Below are 22,267 nucleotides of genomic sequence, written 5' to 3'. Positions count from 1 at the left end.
GCAATAACTAGAAACTAGCACAGAGTTCTTGCACCATTTCGCGTTGATGTAAACACACAAGCCGCCACCGCGCGTCTTACCGCACAAAGCTGCATTTCTGTCGGCGCGAAACGAGGCTAGCCCATCTAGCTGAATAGCGGCGTCCGGTACTTTGTCGCTGAGCCATGTCTCCGTGAAAACAAAGACACAGCAGTCTCTAACCTCACGCTGTGTAGCCTGCTGGAGTCGGATGTAGTCCAGTTTATTGTCCAGGGAGCAGACGTTGGATAGGATGATGGACGGTAGAGCCGGCCGGCTAGGGTTTGTTTTTAGCCTAGCACAGACTCCCGCCCGCTTTCCGCGCTTCTGCTTCCTCGCGCACCGCTTCCGATGTCCCCTTTTCCAGCCGCCGGCATCAGGCAACGCCGAGGCTTCGAGGCCTGGTTCGCGCAGCAAGCCGATGTCGCGTAGCGTTTCCCGCAGCTCATCATGGATGTCGTTAAAAACTAACAGCGTCAGATCTCTAGAGCGGTAGTATGTATTGTGGTCATGACTGAGAGAAAAAAAGTGAAAACAAAAACATTAACTTTGTAGCGGGGCTACATAGTAATAGTATATTGTAAGTGTGTGCTTAGCGCGTGTTGTTTCCATTGTTCTGTTTACTGTCCGTTATGTGTACGTCAGTGAATGTTGCCTCCGTAAGTGCAGAGGGGATGGATTATGGAGAGAGACCACAGCCCCAGGATGGAAATCACCTGTTTACCCACCAATTACAACCGGGACATTTTACATTTAAAAAAGAGGGGGAGAGGAGAGAAAGGAGATTTCACCAACAAACCACCAATCATCATTTTCTGCCTTTATTTACATCGTGCCTTTTTCCCAGTTTGCTTCTCAGTCAGCCGGAATCATTACAACACAGTCATCACCAGAATCCCCAGGGTTGGACACTAATTTCAACCATCGCGAAGGAAACACGGTGAGATTGTTCTGTTTTTATTCGGGAGAATCAAGCACAATCATTTTGAACAGCCATCAGTATTTTGGACACCCGGACTCAATTTCACGTTCATTAACATTTCAGTAATCATCCATTGGAATTATTTGTATTGTGTGTTTGTTATACATGTTCAGGGGCAAGGGAGGTTTTGTTACTGTATATGTGTTGTTTTCACTTTGTGAGTATGGTGAAGATACTATATATTTTACATCAGGGATTTGTATTATCTTATTTGTTATGGTGTTTAATTCAATATATTTCTGCACTTGTTTTACATAACTGGTTTTATTTGATTGTGTTTAACCATCAATTGGAGGGGAAAATTTTATTTGTCAGAAGTACGGCTTGGGATAAGTAGGAACTTCTCAGCAATTTATCCAGGCCACAGGTCCTGGTAGTGTGGCTGCCGGCTGGGTAAAAGGTCGGCCGTTAGAACTTTTACAAGTACTATAAATGTACACTGGCTGTTAGAAACGCAAATCAATTGTATGTGTTTACTGTATAATATTAACAATAAGAGCAGCTCACTACTGAAAATGGTAAATACATGAGGAAGTCAGCAATTCTTACCACTACGCCACAGAAACTGTTGTATTGTCTTTGAACCTTTTGTGAAAGTGTTTATTTGATCTTTGGACTTCAGTCTTCACACATTATATAGTTTATATCTACATTTTGTCATTTATTACTAAAATATGAAAAACATTTCTGTTTTAACAATGTGTTTACACAGATTATTGTAGAAGCGGAACACAAACGAAATGCGTGTGTTCCAAATAACGATCTATTATTTCCCTATTCAACTCTAGGTACCTGATTCCCAGATAATCAAGGGTGGAAATGGCAGAACTTTGCGCCTGTTCTGCAGTTGTGGGGGGGAATAGTAGGCTGCTTGCTGCTTGTATTGATCAGAAAATGTACAGGACAAAAGACACTGACGGAGAGGTGCGAAGGGATTTAAGGTGGGCCGGATTTACGAGTTTTTTCGTAGTCTTTGTTAATTCTAGTGTTAAACCTTTCCTACAATCAGAACACAGTGTAGCATACTGTCATTGATCCATTACTGCTGCATGCCAATGGCTGCCCCTCTGGCTTCTGGTTACATTTGAAGTGTTATGTCAAGGTGACTAAGTGAGGCCTTTGTCTTTCTGTGACCTAAGCTTTGAGTTCAGACCTCTGTAAAGCTGATCTGCTCCAGCAGAGCGCTGTGTGAACCGATGTGAAGTACAAAGGCTATACTTTCTCATTGCAGAACATACTGCATGTCTTCAGTTCATTGGTATGCTGTAGGAGCAGATGACATTTAGTTTGTGGGGTTGATGGGTAACCTGATGACTTGTGGATGAGAACTCTTTGTGAATCTATGGGTGTGACTTCTGTTTGTCAAGTGAACAACTAAATCAGGCATGTCAAACTCACTACCATTGGTGGGCCGCTTTGACTGCCATATGTGCGTCAGCGGGCCGCACTGAAACAAATACTATTATACTATTATACTGTACAAAATTACTGTAGATTTCTTTCAAATACTGAAAACTTTAAAAAATGTAACACTTAAAGTTTATAGTTTAAAGAAAATCAATTTATTTCCACACAATCTCCGTACAACAGCGTACAATTAGAGGCTTAGCCTCTTAGCTAGGTCCTTATATAGGAGTCTTACAGGCTGAGATCTATTTCTTTTGTACCAACACTTAGCATCTCTTGTTAGTAACCAGTTCGTCAATATCAGGCTTGAAATTTTGTGCAGCTGCAACTTTTATGAGGGATGAAAGGTGCTCGACGGTAAGTGTTGAGCGATGTGGGGTTTTGGTAGCGTTCATTAACGAAAACAATTGCTCACAAAGGTAAGTGCTTCCGAACATAGACAGTACTCTCGATGTCAACTTACGGATCTGCACATACGAGGGTGGCAGGTAAGCATACAAGCCTGGCACACCAACTTCATTGTATTTTGCCTTCAGAATAGAATCTGACTGCAGTTCGATCAATTCCATTTGGATATTCTCAACGTTGTAAGAGTATGGTGATGTAAACAGCGCAAAGTCCAGTTCGTGTGACCTAAAATCACGAAAACAGTCACTGGATTCACTGCTCAGTAATTCAAATAGGAAAACTAATCCTCCAAAAATCATATTTTACTTTATTAAGTTTACTTCGATGTTTATATGGTAAAATAAGTCGATATGCAAAAAGCCCCCTGACCTACACTAATTTTACAAACTCAAAATCACAAAAATTTGTTAATAAACAACTCACCAACTTCTCATGTCCACTTCAGATCTTCAGCTGTAGTCTGCACTAACTGTTCGTTACAATACTAGCACAAAATTACATAAAACTAGAGCAAAAAAACGTGAAACTATGCAAGCTATTACTACTCGTGATGGTCAGTTCTGCCCAGTGGCCAGTCTCAGCAGCCCAGCCAGTAGTGTAGCCTGCCAGGCTGCTGCAGCCTAGCACTTCAGTTACAACGTCACGGCTCATTAACTTTGGTCAAGGCTCGGGGAGGGTTTCAGTGTCATGCCTAGGGTATCAAGGAACTGACGCCACAGCTTCAACTATACTAGCAGATGACGTTTCCAGTATCGTAATGCCATGGGACAACACGCTTTTGTCAGAAGGCGGAAGTAAGAAAAGTCAGTAAGTAATGCCGAAGATGCAGAATGATTCAATCACAAACGATAGTAATCATTTTGTACAAGATTAGTGCTAACTAGGATCTGTTATGCGGGCCACGTGTTTGACATGCCTGAACTAAATGATATATTGGTCACCCAAATTCGATTTGTAATACTTCAATAGCAGCATTTCGACTATGGAGTGGATCTTTCACCTCCATAATTTATCTTTATTTAAATAAAGACGAAATTGTAAAAAGATATCTGTGATTCATTTCAACATACAGTATATGTTAATCCTTTAAAGACATGATTCAGTAAAGGAGAAGTGGTTAAAATATGTCTGTTGTTCATTAAGATATATTTGTAGTTTAATTAAAGATATCTCTAAATAATTTAAACAAACCTGAAAATAATTAGTGACTTCTGAAAATGCTTCAAAGATACCTTTAAGTGATGTGGAGATTTCTTTAATGATTTCAATGTATTTCTATAAACTTCTAAGTGCCTGACACAATTAAACTCAGAAAAGAAAGCAGGCGTTGTGAGCAGCAAGTCCTAAATATTCCTTCATGGAGACGCCTGTGATGGAGAAGCTCACATGCTGAGGCTGGAAAAAGTCATTGAAAATCGTATGTGTCTGAGCACATCCTCAGGAGCTGCCAGCGGTCAATGGCTGCTCTCAGCTCACAGGGAGACGTACACAGTAATGGAGTCCAGTTTAGGAGAGCTGGCTGTGTGTTGGTGTTGAAACGCTGCCCCATGTTTGAGTTCAGCTGGGCACAGACTGTAAAATGACTTCAGTTCACAGACAGGCAATGCACGCTTATCATCACTCCTGCTGTGTCCCATCACTTTTACTAAACACAAGCTGATGGCCATACAGAAGAAATGAGTAAAGTTGAGGTAGCCCGCTGATGCCAATATACAATACAATACAATACAACTTATTTTTGTACAGCCCAAAATCACACAAGGAGGGCCACAATGGGCTGTAACAGGCTCTGCCAGCCTTGACTTTCTAAGAAGACAAGGAAAAACTCCCAAAAAAACCCTTGTAGGGAAAAAATGGAAGAAACTTTGGGAAAGGCAGTTCAAATGGAGACCCTTTTCCATTTAAGTTGGGCGTGCAGTGGGTGTCAAAAAGAAGGGGTTCAATACAATACAATACACAGAACAGAACACAAGTAATCCTCAATACAGTATAAAAATAAAAATATTAGAGAATTTAACAGAATTAAAGCAGAATTTAACGGTGCATGGTATCACATAATATGATTTGTTTAGAGTCCTGGAGGCCTAGGCCATTTACAGCAGGCCTGACTCACTTCAAAGTAAAACCAAACACGTCATCCCCAGTGTTTTGTGGGCCATTCTAGACTCCACAAAAGAGCAATAGACACTCGCGTTTCCAGTCTCACAGCACTTATCCCTTAAACACTTCTAGGAAGGCTCCGCTTCTGTAATCGACTTCACAATTAAAACTAAGCCTTTAGTTGAGAGGAGACGTGTTGCTGAACAGCAGGAATGGTGTAGTTTAGCTCTGGGTTCTTAACTCTTTAGAGTAAACACGGACATTAATGCTTAAAACAGGACAGCATGTGATGGGAGTGCAAAACAAAATAGTCCAAAATAGTCTCATCCTGCTGGTGAACCAAAACAGCCACAAACCTATCTTTGGGTTCGATTTAAAGGAGGCATGTGACTCACATCACAGTAAAACCAAACACATCAGCCAGTGAACACCGCATTGCAGTTGTCAATCCCACTGGAAATAAATGCATGAATTAATTTATCTGAATTTTGTTTATTTAGAATGCGCCTTAATTTCCAACATTTTTAAGATGGAAGAAACATGATTTAGACAACTTTGTAATGTGTGCTTTGAATGACATGCTAGACTCAAACATGATTCCTAGATTGTGGGCTAATTCAGTAAAATTAATGCTGATTCCAGCTGAGTTAAATGATGACAAATTTATATTATAATCAGCATCATTCCCTCCAAAAATTAACATCTCTGTTTTATCTGTGTTTAAAGACAAGTAGTTCTCACCCATCCACTCCTTTAATTCACTAACACAACTAATTAAAGACAACATCAGAGAAACTTCATTTGATTAAATGAAAGGTATAACTGGGTGTCATCTGCATATGAATGAAAATTAACATTATGTTTCCTAATGATAGATCTCAGTGGAAGCCTGTAAAGTGAAAACAGTAAAGGTCCCAGTACTGAGCCCTGCGGGACACCATATCTCGCTTCTGTGTATAATTTTAAGTAATGGTTTAATGACTTACACTTTTAGTGCATCAGGTACTGTACCATGCAATAATGAACTATTGATAATGTTTAGAATAGGCGCTGCAAGAACATCCATTGCACTTTTTACTAGTTTTGTTGCCACTGGATCTAGGGAACAAGTAGTGGGTTTCATTTTAGAAACTGAAGTTAAGACTTCCTGCATAGTTAAAGGATTAAAATGTTTAAAGTTCTGAATGCAATGTGAGACAGGGTCTGCTAAGCTAGTATGCAGTTTGTACTGTGGTGCTGAGATCTAGAATCTTATATTTTTAATTTTCTCATGAAAGACGTTTATAAAGTCTGTACAGCTACTGTCTGTTGGTATTTTACACCGTAGATCTGAATTCCCATTTGTTAATTTAGCCACTGTTCAAAACAGCACCTGAGGAATTTTATTGTTGCTATCTTTTATTGTAGAATAGTATTCTGAGCGAGCTTTAAAGAGAGCTTTTTTTTATATTTTTTAACACTCTCTGTCCATGCAATTTGAAAGACATGTAGCTTTGTTGTTCTCCATCTGTGCTCCAGTGTTCGACACTCTAATTTAAGAGCTCAAGTGTTTTCATTAAACCAGAGAGAGTTTCTATGTGCTTTGATTACTTTTGTTTTTTTAAGGGAGCCACTGTGTCCAGAGCATCTCTCAAGGTCATATAATAATGTGATGTTAGCTGATCTAAATTGTTTTCCACGTTTACATTTCATGTTAACTGATCTAAATGGTTTTCCACCATTACACTCGAGTTATTCAAAGTATCTATAAATTTTGAAGCAGAAATACAATCTGGATTTCGCACTGTCTTTGTTTTAATCTGTGAGAGCGTTGGCAAGGGCAGGACAAAATTAAATGTAATTAAGTAGTGTTCAGAAATAACTTCATTTAATTCAGTAATATTTACATTTTGAATTTCAACTTTGTAAGTTATAATTAAATCTAATGTATGGTTATGATTATGAGATGGACCTTTGACAATCTGACAAAATCCTACTGAATTTAACAAATAAGTAAAACATTTGCTAAAAGTGTTAGTTTCCACATCAATGTGTACATTAAAATCCCCCATCAACACTACGTGATCATAGTTTATAGCCAAGTCAGATAAAAGGTTGCTAAATTCAGTCATGAACAATGAACACAGCCCTGGTGGTATGTAGATTAGCACTATAATTGTGTTGGAATCTGTTTTAATATTTAAAATGAGTGCCTCAAAGGATGTGAAGTCACCTAAATTTCTAGAAGTGATTTGCATTTTGTCACATTGAATTATTCCAAGGCATCCTCCTCGACCTGAATCTTTAGATTTATGAAGAAACGAGTATCCATCCTGAGACGCCTCAGCTAAGGGAACAGTGTCACATTTACTAAGCCAGGTTTCAATGAGAAGACACAGATCAGATTTTGTATTTAATATCATTTACCAAAACAGCTTTACTGACGAGAGAGCGAATGTTCAATAAGCAGCATTTAAAACTGCATGCCTCTTTCTGAACTGCTGATATATTTTTTGTTTTAATTTGAAGTAAATTTCTATTACAGATGCCCCTGGTGGAGGGTCTGGTTTTATCTCTTGGTCTAATTATACACCTTATTTTGTGGTTATCAAGTAATTTAAGGTCTGTATCACAGGCTTTCACATTAGCATGCATACATATATTTTAGATAGCATTTAAGTTTATATGTCAGAGCTTCTTTATGAATCATTATAATAATAAGTCAAGTTACAACAGAATGTATTAAACTAGATAGCTTTAGGCTATGTAAGAATTAATTGTTAAAGGCTTGTATTTTCTCTTTCTTTCAGGCATTTTGCTTGTTTGTACAAGGCTGTCCACACCTTAGTCCTTATCAGTGAAGCTGCACACTGCCGCTTTCTGGCACAGCTGCCTATGATTTTAGTCTTAAGGGATACTAGTGCAAAAAGGAACCGTTAAATGAATCATTAATTGAGCAGTCCAGTTCTCACATGTGGGACCTCCAGATTCAAACTTAATGGTGAGATCTGATTAACCAAAAGCCTTTCAATCTTTAACAGCCAAGGATCAGGGAGATGTGACTGGGTGATGCTCACCTCCAGGTCGCCAGTACATCCTTTGAGTCAAAGTGACTGTTATGAGAGTGTACAGATAGGGAAGGAAATTGTTAAGAGAAGGACTACTGGGAAGAAGATTGTTATGGATGAGTCTGCAAAAGCAGGTGATTGCTATGAGAAAAGGTACTGAGAAAGGTCATTATCATGAGAAACCCTGTAAAGCAGATGATGGGAAATGGGATATTTGGAGATAAGAATTGTAATAAATATGAGACTTGCTCAAAGCAAGGGGCTCGCTTCATTGAACTGAGACAGGCTTTCTGTGCTCTGCAGTCATTTCCTAGGCTATGTAATAAAGTCAATTCTGACTGTCTATCTGAAGACTCTACTGTTTGTTTCTGAAGATGTTTTCTCCATGACAACGACACTCATGGAACCCAGTAGGGCTCCCCAATGGGACTACAGTTCCCAGTGTGCTCCCATGCAGCCCTGTGGGTGTCCAAATGGGTGTCATACAAGAAGTATACCACCACCCAGGGCCCACAGGGTACACATGGTATGAGGAGGTTCTTTCTTTCTGGCCTTCCCTTGTAATGGCCACCCCGACTTAAAAAGGTACCACTTTACAACCCAGTTTGGATGTCTGTCCAACCACATCCCCTCCAGACCCCATTCCTTTATAAAGGTTGACGTTAAGAAGAACTATTCTCCCCAGCTGGGTTGCCAGCCAAGCCATGTTGTCTACAACACTGTAATACTTTACATTTCTCTTATATTAAATTTAATCTGCCAGTCCACCTAGATTGGTATCATAACAGACATAACCAGCTTGTTATTTATATTCCTATTCAGATACTTATATGTATTAAAAATAGCAGTGGCCCAGCATTGACACCTGCTAAACACCACTCTTAACTTCACTCAATTCTGAATTTCTCGCACCATCACCCTCTGATCCAATTCTGCACCCACCTACACATTATACCCTGAACATGCACTTCTTTTAGTTTGATGACAAACCAGGCATGTGGCAGCTTATCATATGCTTTCTGAAAATCAACATAAATAATATCATATGCACCACTCTCATCATATTGTGACAAGTCAAGCAGCTCGTTCATTTTCTAAGGCAGGTTCAAGTACAGAGAAGAAACACTTCAAGACAGCTAGCAATTTCACCCTGTTAGATAAACTGCAGGTAGCTGCAGTGCGGCACACAAATCTGCGTGTCTCATGTTGTGTAGCAGAAACCTATGAAGCTCTGCAGCTTACTGTATACTGGGCTCACTGTCGGCTGAGATTCTGTCCTGTAGATTGTTTATGGAGCTCAGCTGTGCTGATAAAGTGGCCTGTCCATTCTGTTCACTTCCAAGGACAGATGATGACACTGAAATGAGTGAAGTTTATCACATTTTCAGTGTTTTAAAAAGATTATAATATGTTCTTTCAAGTTCAAGAATAAAGAGAGTATAAAAGGACTTTCTGTGTGGTAGCAGAAGTGGGGCTGCAAAGAATGGATCAAAACCAAAATGTCAAGGAGAGGACCCCTATCCACATTTGTCCTAGAAGTATGCAGCAGAAAATGTGCCCTACCAATCATCTTGAGAGCTTTTTATTTTTACTTCTAATCGCAGGTGTCACTTTGCTTAACTTCTCACTATAAAGACTCTGATGTTGTTCTTTCAAGTCCTTACTGAAAATTAAATTTATTGCAATATTCCCGAAAAATATGAAGACGTATTTTGCAATATACAGTAAAATGTTTCCTCCTGAAGAACTCTTTCAATTTAAATTTATTTATTTATTTATCAATCATATGATTGATTGATTGGCTGGCTGTATTATCCATCCTGTTAGTTTGTATCCTTTATTTTTTTAAGTTTCTGCAGCTGTATGCATCTGAATTTCCCCTTAGAATTAATAAAATGTGTCTAATCTAATCTAATCACGTGGAGGATGTGATGCTAAAACATGTCATGCATTCTCTAAGTGGTTATATTTTGTTTTACTCTTGTATGCTGCGTGTTTTATCATGGAGTGTTTTTCGGGTGACCCTTTCCAACAACATGAGCTATTTTTATTTCCATGCCCAAATTCTTTGTTACGTAGACCCTCACAAATGTCCCCCACCTCTGCTCTAGTTCTCGTATTCTTGCACTCAGCTGGCCTGGAAGGAGACGCAGCCCGCAGACTCAATACACTTGACTGGGGACTACAGATTCCGACTTCACCCAGGACTGACTGCTACTGTGCTACACTTCACCTGTTAGAAGATGTCTCCTCTGTTGTCTGTAACCCCAGATGGCAAGAGAGAGCAAATAGTAATGCAAGCAACGGGAGCAGGCAATGAACGTTTATTCAGTCATTATAGACTTTAACATTCTTAAATGTTTTTGATGTGCCAAAAAAATCGAAAGCAAATGAAAAGTTAATTTTGTGTGCAAATCAGATTTTCAAGCTGGCTATTTGTGGAGCTGACACAGATGATGCAGGCCGACACACCTGAATTTGTGAGGCTTTTCAGTCTCTTCATGGCTGTGTGGCTGTGTTTGTTCTGCTTCTCTTCTGTCCTGGTCCTTCACTTCAATTCAGCAGATGATAGAATGAATATTTTCACATTAAGCTGCTGAATTTTTAAAGATTGTGAGGGCCAAGTTGAACACCCCTAGCCCCTTTCTGTCTAATGTAATTTTCACAGACCACGTCAATGAGGTGAGCATGCACAAAGACAACCAATGGTTCAAGTAGAAAGTCCAAATAATGATGATTTGCACTTGACCCTTTTGAAAAATAGAATTGTGCTGACCTTCTAAGTTTTTACTTTCTAAATCCTAATGGTCTGCTATAGGTGGCTGTCTGATGTTCTGACTGCAGAAATTATCCCCTCAGTGTGAAATGGCCCTGTGTCTGTAGCAGGATGTCCTCCTTCTGTGTGTACACGAGCTCCTCCATGGAAAGTGCACTTAAAGATACATTATACAGCAATAAACACTAAAATAAATTGTGTATAAAACTCTGAACAATTGAAATAATGCGATATAAAACATAATAAAATCACTTTACACTCTGTCATATTTGATCTTTTTATGTTTTGTTCTCTTCTTGATTTTTGCAACAACACTACAAAGACAAATTAGTGCACCCGGCAAACAAGAGAATTCTGGGAAGGGAGACACTTTCAACAACTTCATCAGTGGAGCGGATTGTGTAACCTGCAACTTGTCAGCCTGTGGTTAGGGGAAAAGAAGAGCCGTCAGGGGAATCAATAAAATAAAGCCCAGTGTGACCTGGAGAAACCTGAGATGAGAACTGACACCAGAGAGCAAAGTCAAGGAATTTAACAACAAAATGACTTCAGCTCTCTGTGTGTTTATATAATGGCATTTCACCTGAACAGACATCACAATCAGGAAATACAATGAACTGAATCAAATTTAGGATCTGCGTTTACAGTCACAGTATTGTTTGGGATTTGTGACACGACTTGACACAAAGAACTTTCACGTGTTTGAAATCAACATGCTGAAGTTTATCTAAACACACGGATATCAAGTGTCAGGTCTTTGTTAATGATCACTTAAAGACACTTGTGTTCAAATTCTTAGTAAAATATAGATTTCAAAGATATACATATGAATACACATGAATGAGCGCACACCTCTGAATCATGTTGTTATATTTTTAAAAGTCTTACCAAGATAACTGAACACTTGCTGTGTTTGAAGTTGCAGGATCCATTGTGCTCTACAACAACTCAGCAGCCATTTGACAAATGAAAGAGAAAGTATGTCTGAATAATTTGTGTTTTGCCGAACAAAAGGAATAAATGTGTACTTATACAATATTTATCTGTGCATAAATACTAAGAATAAAAGGCTGAGTGAAACAGCAGGACTGAAAAGTGAGGAAGTTCGACAACTGCTGCAGAAAACCAAGAGCAGAACTTGACATCAAAGAGAAAAGGAAAGGTGATGTTCATCCCACTGAAAAGTATTCACAGTCATAACCAATACCATCGCCCAGTCAAATTCATCAACTAAATCAAAATAGTCCTCAGGATTTGTATATTCTGTGACAGCCCGTACTACAAGGAGGTTGCAATCCCTGCATTGTTTTCCATGGTGCGTTAGAGTTTTTGTTTCAAGCAACACTCAGTTTACACACAAAGCACAGCCATCTGTATGCCCTTGATAGAGTCGAGCAAACATCATACACAACTTTCTCCTGTATTTCACAAACAATTCTTCTGAGTTTATTGGTGTTTCAAACACACAAAGGAAGGCAAACAGTTTAACTCTAGAATCCCTGAAGCCTATGAAAAAAGTTGTAATGCCAGGCCACCTTAAATTCCCTCTCACCTCCTCACCAGCGCCTTTTCTTTTGCAAATGTGTCAATCAGCACAATCAGCCTGCTATCCCATCACACCACCTGATGCAGCTGAAGTCTGTTTGTCAGGGTGTGAGGTGTCTGTTATTGTAGAGGGTAAATAATACATCGTCATTTGGAATACATGCATTTCATGTGTGTTCCATGTCTACAACAATCTATGTAAACACATCGTTAAAACAGAAATGTTTGTCATGTTTTAGTAATAATTGGCAAAATGTAGACATGAAGTGTATAATGTGTGAAACCTGAAGTCCAAATATCAAATAAACACTTTCATAAAAGGTACAAGTATAACAAAACAAATTTGCTTTAATCCAAGAATGCTACTGAAGAAAAAGAAATTGAGTTAGGGTACAACGCTGTGTCATAATCAAAAGGCTGTGAGTTCAATTCCGGGTCCTTATAGTATTTAGATTTTTGAGTAGTGAGCTGCTATTATTATTACTATTATGGAGTAAAAACATAACTTTGATTTGAGTCTGTACCAGCCGGTGTAAATTTATGGCACTTGTATAGGTTAGAATTTTTTTTATTTTAATTTTATGTACTTTTATTGTTATTTATTTTTATTAAGTTGGACAAGTGTTAAGCAGCTGTGGCTCATCCCAAAGAGTACAGACTCTTCCAAGGACCTGTTCTGTAAGTAATTATTGTTGACTAGGCCCCTCGCTCTTACAGCCTTCATGATCCATAGACCACCCCATCGATTGTCCTAAGGTCCTCAAGCCCCTTCAATATGTAGTAAAAGTCGTCTCAAGTCGGTATCTTTTTTATCCGACTTTTCACTATCCATCTCTATGTCGTATCTTCACACTGGTAATTCTCCGGCAATTGCCAATAAAAATAATCCCTCACTTCAAGTATGTTCTTATTCATCTTAAACCAGGCTGTCAGGGTGGTATCTCTACCCCTACCCCTATCCGATGTGCATACTTCATTTTCCTCTCTAAGTACAACTGCATAATTATATGAGAATGCTAACAGACAACAAATCAAAACAGCTACCACACTGCCTTGGGAGTGCTGATATACGAATTTCCTAATTTCATCACGTTCAAGAGTATTCTAACGACAATGCTGACACAATCATGTTCCTTATATACGTATTTGAAGACGTACTTCACATGACTCAGCCACTTATTCGTCGCTGTCCTTCCACTTCTCTTAACTCTTTGACATTGTCTATTTTTAATACCTATATGGAAATAGTAATGAATATACCTTAGCATCCAAGTTTGGATCAAGGAAATAAATCCTCTGGCATTCCCTATTTACATCCCATGAATCTGCTCTAGAACAGATCAGGAGGTCTCGCTCCAGAGGTGATTCTCCTTCTGGGTGCTTAAACACGATGGCTACCTCATTTGTCCTTAGAGAATTATGTCTCTGTGGATTCCTATCCAGTGCAGTTGCCACTGTAACAGTGTTTGGTCGAGCACCTGCTGCTCTGTGCATTCCTCTTCAATTTCAAACATCATTCTACACGCTGGACTGAAAAGATTAATTTCACTCATTCGTCACCTTAACTGATTCATCAGTGCAGGACAGCACCTTGAATTGTCCTGTTGGTGACCTTGTCTGAGTTGAGGATATACAGTTGAGCCTATGGACTCTACTCATCATTTTTTGGTTGTAACACACCTGCCTGGTGGTAACAGCCATCAGTTATCTGGAAACAACAGGGTCCTCTATGAGGAGGAGGGATAATAGTCACAGAAAGAACAATTAGGATACCTGATGTTTTTAAATGAAATTCACAGCATCTACACTTTGACCTGTCTGGAACCAGAAGCGGAGTAAGACAAGTCTCTCTTCTGCTCCTCCTCAATAAATCTTTATCCACAATATTTGCAATGACTGCCCAGATTACACTATAGTATATAGTGGTCTTCTACAATTCCTACTACATAATTTATGGCAATCTCCAGAGTTGAAGTAAGATTTGGGGCTCCCCTGTCCCTATACCTTCCCACCCCCTGATGCTGAACATCACACTGTAGTTTGGCTCTGGTTGTTTTTGGTGTCTCCTGGGCCTGCACTGCTGCACTGGCCATGGTATTCTTATGATTTCACTCTCCATGTTCCTCTGGGGTTTCTACTGCTTGAGTATTGAGTGTTCACAGATATCCTTAATAATTTACACATTCACATCCTCATGAAATTCATTCCCTGGTCTGGTGCATCACATCTTGATTTCTTTTGTCCCAGACTTCCTTAGCTTTGGGGTTTTCTTGTTGTCTCATCATACGTTTATGCATTTGATCCCTTTCCCTTATGGAAGCTTATTGCTTTTGAGATACAGCTGCCTGTTTCTGTCCATCTGGCAGTAACTCTGTTTGACATATTTGGTGTTAACATTTGAAGTACACTGTCTACTGGAATGTGTTTTTGTAATTCAGTTAGCAAGAATGTGCACTGCATTTTTCATTTCAACAAATGGTGCATCACAAACATTAGCACTATTTTTACGAATCCCATACCAAATGTCTTATGACAGAGATAGAGTAATCTGACAGCCACAGAGATACACAGAAACACAGACAGACACTTCATGACTCTGTTATATGCCATTAGGTACAACCATCTGTTGGCATGACAAATGTAATGAATTGTATTACTACAAATGCTTGTGAAGCACCGTATGTTGGAATGACAGAGACATGGCTACCAGAAAGACACACAGACTCTTGTCCTTTTATTAAGGTGATTTCTGTCCGTCTGACAGTTACTCTCTGTTGGATGTATTCAGTGTTAATGTTAGCAGTTCTGTGTGTCTGCCCCATTACTATGTCTCTGTGATACGCCATTTTGTACTGGATTTGTACAAGCAGTGTTAATGTTTGTTATACGCCATCTATTGGAATGACAAATACAATGCATTTTCAGACTAAAAATGTTTTATGAAACACCATATGTTGGAATGACAGAGACAAAGCAAGTGGAAGAACAGAACACACAGAAAGTTTAATTAAGGTGGATTTAATGGGCTGGCCTGCTGTTTTGTGGACAGGAAAATTGTCCAATAATCTGGTGTCCATATGTGGACTGACAGTTGGGAAATCTGCTGTACACATCAGGGTGGTATATAACCTGACATTCTCTTAACCATTTTAATGGCTTCCACATGAGCCCATTATAACACTGAAGTCTTTCTTATAATCAGTACTTTCAAGTTTCAGACCTGCCATTGTGTATTCAAACCTGACATTTTACTTGAGAGAGACGAGGGGGCCTCACATGAATTTTGTATTAACAGACCACCTGAGTATAACGTATGAACTCTTGTGTGGTGAGGAACACTTGACTGTCTGTGTCCATGAGGAGGAGAATGACAACAACACGACGCACACAAACTCCTGTAAAGTCATACGTCTGCCATCACTGAGCAGCTGTGAGGAGAGACCACCGCAGCCCTGAGCGGCTCCTGACAAACAAATATAATGAAGACATCTGTGACTTGATGAACTCATTAGTGAGTAAGAACTGAAATGAACAAACAAACATCCTGAGAGAATTTGTGAAGCACACACAGCAGAGAGACGCCTCATGTGAATTACGTCAGCAGAGAGAATATGGCAGTCGCAGGGCCTCAGTGTATAAACATCTCAGTGTGCAGGCAGGACGGCTCAGTCAGGGACAGACATGGAGTGGAATGGACTGAAACTTGGCCTTTGTTATCCTCACAGTAATACATCTTGTGTTAAACTGATTTTTGAAACTGAAGTTTATGGACTTTGTTACACTTTCTCATGTCTTTTGCTTTTCTCGACAGTCTTTGGAAATCTTCTTGTCATCATTTCTATTTCTCATTTTGTTCAGCTGCACACGCCGACTAATCTTCTGATCCTGTCACTTGCAGCGGCCGATTTCTTAGTGGGTTTATTTGTGTTGCCCATCTGTTTGGTTCACCTGATTGAAACTTGTTGGTACTTTGGAGTTGTTTATTGTTATTTCTATCAGACATTTGTATATGTTTTTAGCATAGTTGTGATATATAATGTGGTTTTAATATCCATTGATCGCTACATTGCTGTCTGCCATCCTTTCTTTTACAGCTCAAAAATAACTTTAACTGTTGCAAAGGTCAGCATTGCTGTAGTGTGGCTGTTTGCAGTTTTAATTAATGTCATAGGTTTAAGTTTGCTCCTCCTTTAACCGTCACCTTATCGTGGTGGAGGGGTTGCGTGTCCCAGTGATCCTAGGAGCTCTGTTGTCCGGGGCTTTATGCCCCTGGTAGGGCCACCCAAGGCAAACTGGTCCTAGGTGAGGGATGAGACAAAGAGCGGTTAAACAAACCTCCTATGAAGAAAAACCATTTTGGACGGCGTTTTCCCTTGCCCGGACGCGGGTCACCGGGGCCCCACTCTGGAGCCAGGCCTGGAGGTGGGGCTCGATGGCGAGCGCCTGGTGGCCGGGCCTGCACCCATGGGGCTCAGCCGGGCACAGCCCGAAGAGGCAACGTGGGTCCCCCTTCCCATGGGCTCACCACCTATGGGAGGGGCCAAGGAGGTCGGGTGCAGTGTGAGTTGGGTGGTGGCCGAAGGCGGGGACCTTGGCGGTCCGATCCTCGGCTACAGAAGCTGGCTCTTGGGACGTGGAATGTCACCTCTCTGAAGGGGAAGGAGCCTGAGCTAGTGCGCGAAGTTGAGATGTTCCGGCTAGATATAGTCGGGCTCACCTCGACGCACAGCTTGGACTCTGGAACCAATCTCCTTGAGAGGGGCTGGACTCTCTACCACTCTGCAGTTGCCCCCTGTGAGAGGCGCCGAGCAGGTGTGGGTATACTTATTGCCCCCCAACTTGGAGCCTGTACATTGGGGTTTACCCCGGTGGACGAGAGGGTAGCCTCCCTTCGCCTTCGGGTGGGGGGACGGGTCCTAACTGTTGTTTGTGCGTATGCACCGAACAGCAGTTCGGAGTACCCACCCTTTTTGGAGTCCCTGGAGGGGGTGCTAGAGGGCATACCTTCTGGGGACTCCCTCGTTCGGCTGGGAGACTTCAATGCTCACATGGGCAATGACAGTGAGACCTGGAAGGGCGTGATTGGGAGGAATGGCCCCCCTGATCTGAACCCGAGCGGTGTTTTGTTATTGGACTTCTGTGCTCGTCACGGATTGTCCATAACGAACACCATGTTCAAGCATAGGGGTGTTCATATGTGCACTTGGCACCAGGACACCCTAGGCCTCAGTTCAATGATCGACTTTGTGGTCGTGTCGTCGGACTTGCGGCCACATGTCTTGGACACTCGGGTGAAGAGAGGGGCGGAGCTGTCAACTGATCACCACCTGGTGGTGAGTTGGCTTCGATGGTGGGGGAGGATGCCGGTCAGGCGTGGTAGGCCCAAACGTGTTGTGAGGGTCTGCTGGGAACGTCTGGCAGAGCCCCTTGTCAGAAGTAGCTTCAACTCCCACCTCCGGCAGAACTTCGACCACATCCCGAGGGAGGTGGGGGACATTGAGTCTGAATGGGCCATGTTCCGTGCCTCTATTGTTGAGGCAGCTGACCGGAGCTGTGGCCGTAAGGTGGTCGGTGCCTGTCGTGGCGGCAATCCCCGAACCCGCTGGTGGACACCGGCGGTGAAGGATGCCGTCAAGCTGAAGAAGGAGTCCTATGGGACCCTTTTGTCCTGTGGGACCCCGGAGGCAGCTGATAGGTACCGGCAGGCCAAGCGGAATGCGGCTTTGGTGGTTGCTGAGGCAAAAACTCGGGCGTGGGAGGAGTTTGGGGAGGCCATGGAGAATGACTTTCGGACGGCTTCGAGGAGATTCTGGTCCACCATCCGGCGTCTCAGAAAGGGGAAGCAGTGCAGTGTCAACACTGTATATGGTGGGGATGGTGCGCTGCTGACCTCGACTCGGGACGTTGTGGGTCGGTGGGGGGGAATACTTCGAAGACCTCCTCAATCCCATTAACATGCCTTCCAATGAGGAAGCAGAGCCTGGGGACTCAGAGGTGGGCTCCCCCATCTCTGGGACTGAGGTCACCGAGGTGGTCAAAAAACTCCTTTGTGGCAGGGCCCCGGGGGTGGATGAGATACGCCCGGAGTTTCTCAAGGCTCTGGATGTTGTAGGACTGTCTTGGCTGACACGCCTCTGCAACATCGCATGGACATCAGGGACAGTGCCTCTGGATTGGCAGACCAGGGTGGTGGTCCCCCTCTTTAAGAAGGGGGATCGGAGGGTGTGTTCCAACTACAGAGGGATCACACTCCTCAGCCTCCCTGGAAAAGTCTATTCAGGGGTCCTGGAGAGGAGGGTCCATCGGATAGTCGAGCCTCGGATTCAGGAGGAACAGTGTGGTTTTCGTCCTGGTCGCGGAACAGTGGACCAGCTCTATACCCTTAGCAGGGTCCTGGAGGATGCATGGGAGTTTGCCCAAACAGTCTACATGTGTTTTGTGGACTTAGAAAAGGCATTCGACCGTGTCCCTCGGGGAATCCTGTGGGGGGTACTCCGAGAGTATGGGGTACCGGCCCCCCTGATAAGGGCTGTTCAGTCCCTGTACGATCAGTGCTAGAGCTTGGTCCGCATTGCCGGCAGTAAGTCGAACCCGTTTCCAGTGAGAGTTGGACTCCGCCAGGGCTGCCCTTTGTCACCGATTCTGTTCATAACTTTTATGGACAGAATTTCTAGGCGCAGCCAGGGTGTTGAGGGGGTCCGGTTTGGTGGGCTCAGGATTGGGTCACTGCTTTTTGCAGATGATGTTGTCCTGTTTGCTTCATCAGGCCATGATCTTCAGCTCTCTCTGGATCGGTTCGCAGCCGAGTGTGAAGCGGCTGGGATGAGAATCAGCACCTCCAAATCCGAGACCATGGTCCTCAACCGGAAAAGGGTGGAGTGCCCTCTCAGGGTTGGTAGCGAGATCCTGCCCCAAGTGGAGGAGTTCAAGTATCTCGGGGTCTTGTTCACGAGTGAGGGAAGAATGGAGCGTGAGATCGACAGGCGGATCGGTGCGGCATCCGCAGTAATGCGGGCGTTGCATCGGTCTGTCGTGGTGAAAAAGGAGCTGAGCCGCAAGGCGAAGCTCTCAATTTACCAGTCGATCTATGTTCCTACCCTCACCTATGGTCATGAGCTATGGGTAGTGACCGAAAGAACGAGATCGCGAATACAAGCGGCTGAAATGAGTTTCCTCCGCAGGGTGTCTGGGCTTTCCCTTAAAGATATGGTGAGAAGCTCAGTCATCCGGGAGGGGCTCAGAGTAGAGCCGCTGCTCCTCCGCATCGAGAGGAGTCAGATGAGGTGGCTCGGGCATCTGATCAGGATGCCTCCTGGACGCCTCCCTGGTGAGGTGTTCCAGGCACGTCCAACCGGGAGGAGGCCCCGGGGAAGACCCAGGACACGCTGGAGGGACTATGTCTCTCGACTGGCCTGGGAATGCCTTGGGATTCTCCCGGAAGAGCTAGAAGAAGTGGCCGGGGAGAGGGAAGTCTGGGCATCTCTGCTCAAGCTGCTGCCCCCGCGACCCGACCTCGGATAAGCAGGAGACAATGGATGGATGGATGGATGGATGGATGGATGGATGGATGGATGGAGGTTTAAGTTTGAGTTATTTTGAAATAGAGGAATGTGAAGGAACTTGTGGAGTATTCACTTATTATGAAATGATCATTTTTCTTTTACTCATATTTTTTTTTATTCCTTATTCACTGATGATTGGTTTTTATATAAGAATATTTGTAGTTGCAAGAAGCCATTCAAGAGCCATCAAGTGTATGATAGAAAAGAGGCAAACTGTGGAGTTGAGTGACAGAAAAATATCAAAACCGTCTGAAAGAAAAGCCGCAAAAACATTAGGAGTAGTCGTGGGGGCTTTTATTATCTGCTGGCTGCCTCTTAATATCTACAATTTTTTTAATGACAGTAATAACCTAATCAGAAATGTCATCAGGAATGTCTTTGTGTTGGTCAATGAAGTGAATTATGCAGTTAATCCAATTCTTTACGCTTTTCTTTATTCCTGGTTCAGAAAAGCACTGAAAATCATCCTGACTTGTAAAATATTTAATCCAGCTTCTTCAGTGCTCACTTTACTGTAAATGGTATAGAAAAAAAAAAAGTAATTTTCTGAGCTTAAATGTTTAAAATTATTTGTAGATTATGCCTTTGCTCATTTTTCACATTAGCAGTGCAATACTTGGAAATATTTCTTAACAATACAATCATTTCATATTCGCTGTATTGTTCTGAAAGCTGTTTTTGTTACAATTGTACTCTGTTCATGTGGAGTGTACACTATTAATGAGTATTATTTATTTTACCACAAATATTTTTATAAACCTTATTCTTCCTATTAGAATGTGTAATAAACAGAACTGAAAATGTACGAGACTCCTGGCAATTCCTAGGAACACTTCAAGGTTTCTTGGTGACTTTTTTATTTATTTATTTTTTACATTATAAAATGATTATTACAATTTTCATTATTTGGGCAACAATTATTTATCTGATCATAAATTAAGTAATGTGCTTAATTTTATCGAATATCTGGAAAAATATAAAAATCTTTTAACATCTGCAGTTACAATTTACAGATGTTCAGATTTCACAACTAAAAACTCCACAGCAGAGCTCAGACGACGGCCGACATTCTGTTCAGCTTTGGTCAGAAGGGTGGGGATTTGTTTAAGAGTCAAATTCTATGAAATGTTCTTTAATTATTTTACTTTGTATCAAACTGAACACTTCATTTTATTGTGAAGTTAATGTTTCCTATTCCTGCACTTTAATCTGCACTCCTCCTCACTAAGGCAGCAGATAAGAGACGAGTCATTCTTTAGTAAGAATCTGAACACAAGTGTCTTTTTCAGTGATTATTAACAAACACCTGATGCTTTATATCTGTGTGTTTAGATAAACCTCAGTATGTTGATTTCAAACGCGTGAAAGTTCTTTGTGTCAAGTCGTGTCACTAATCCCAGACAATGCTGTGACTGTCCACTCAGATCCTAAATTTGATTCAGCTCATCGTATTTCCTGATTGTGATGTCTGTTCAGGTGAAATGCCATTATATAAACACACACACAGCTGAAGTCATTTTGTGTTAAATTCCTTGACTTTGCTCTCTGGTGTCAGTTCTCGTCTCAGGTTTCTCCAGTTTGCACTGAGTTTTATTTAATTTATTCCCTTGACGTCTCTTCTTTTCCCCTAACCTCAGGCTGACAAGTTGCAGGTTACACAATCCATTACACTGATGAAGTTGTTGAAAGTGTCTCTCTTCGCAGAATTCTATTTTTGTCCAGATGCACTAAAGCGGATGAGGAATTTTTTTTGGATGTATTGATGCAACACACAAAATAAAAAAGACAAACATGACACGTTGTAATGTGATTTTATTATGTTTTATATCATGTACTTGCTATCGAGGCCACAAGCAAACCATTGGTGGCAATAACTCCACCCAGGGAGATCAGGCCTAATTTGCTCTCAGAACTTCAATGTCAATTTCGACAAACATCAGCATCTTTCAAAAGAGAACAGTGGAATGACAATTAACTTAAGTTAACTGACAGTGTACCACCCACTCCATGCCACCAGAACCCTATTTTGTATTTTAAAATGATTTATTATGTCATTTGTCAGAACATGATGGCGAGTTGAGGTCGTTGTTTCCGGTACCAAAATCTTACGGGCGGCAGATTTATGAGTTGCCACACACAAACCTCTTGGATGTCCATCTCATCACTGATAAAACACTCAAAAGGATAATACTTTGATTTTACTGTCAGGGAATTAATGAGGAGATCCGTTGCTTTTGTATTTTGTGTCTGGCATATCAGCTGTGACAGATTCTTAGAAAAGGCCATGCTCCTCTTTTTCCATTCCTCTTATGGATATACGAACTTCTGAACGTATCAGGGTGGACATAGTAGATCCTCTCGAACCCTCAGCCTGAGGACATAAATTGGATTGTGCTACATGGTATCCAGAGGCTATCCCTTT

The 22,267-nt window shown here is 41.6% G+C and overlaps 1 protein-coding gene across 1 annotated transcript; it reads left to right on the top strand.

The window, feature by feature from the left end:
* Positions 1 to 15,732: 15,732 nt before the first annotated feature.
* LOC127527254 (trace amine-associated receptor 13c-like) lies at positions 15,733 to 20,693 on the top strand. Its single transcript, XM_051925364.1, has 2 exons — positions 15,733 to 16,454; positions 19,861 to 20,693. The coding sequence occupies exons 1-2, from the start codon at positions 15,965 to 15,967 to the stop codon at positions 20,361 to 20,363; spliced, it is 993 nt and encodes a 330-aa protein (XP_051781324.1). The 5' UTR covers positions 15,733 to 15,964; the 3' UTR covers positions 20,364 to 20,693.
* The last annotated feature ends 1,574 nt before the right edge of the window (positions 20,694 to 22,267 follow it).

Source organism: Erpetoichthys calabaricus, chromosome 3 (assembly GCF_900747795.2).
Source record: "Erpetoichthys calabaricus chromosome 3, fErpCal1.3, whole genome shotgun sequence".
Classification (NCBI taxonomy): domain Eukaryota; kingdom Metazoa; phylum Chordata; class Cladistia; order Polypteriformes; family Polypteridae; genus Erpetoichthys; species Erpetoichthys calabaricus.
Note: the sequence above shows the minus strand (reverse complement) of the source record. Positions and strands in the feature narration are given on the sequence as shown.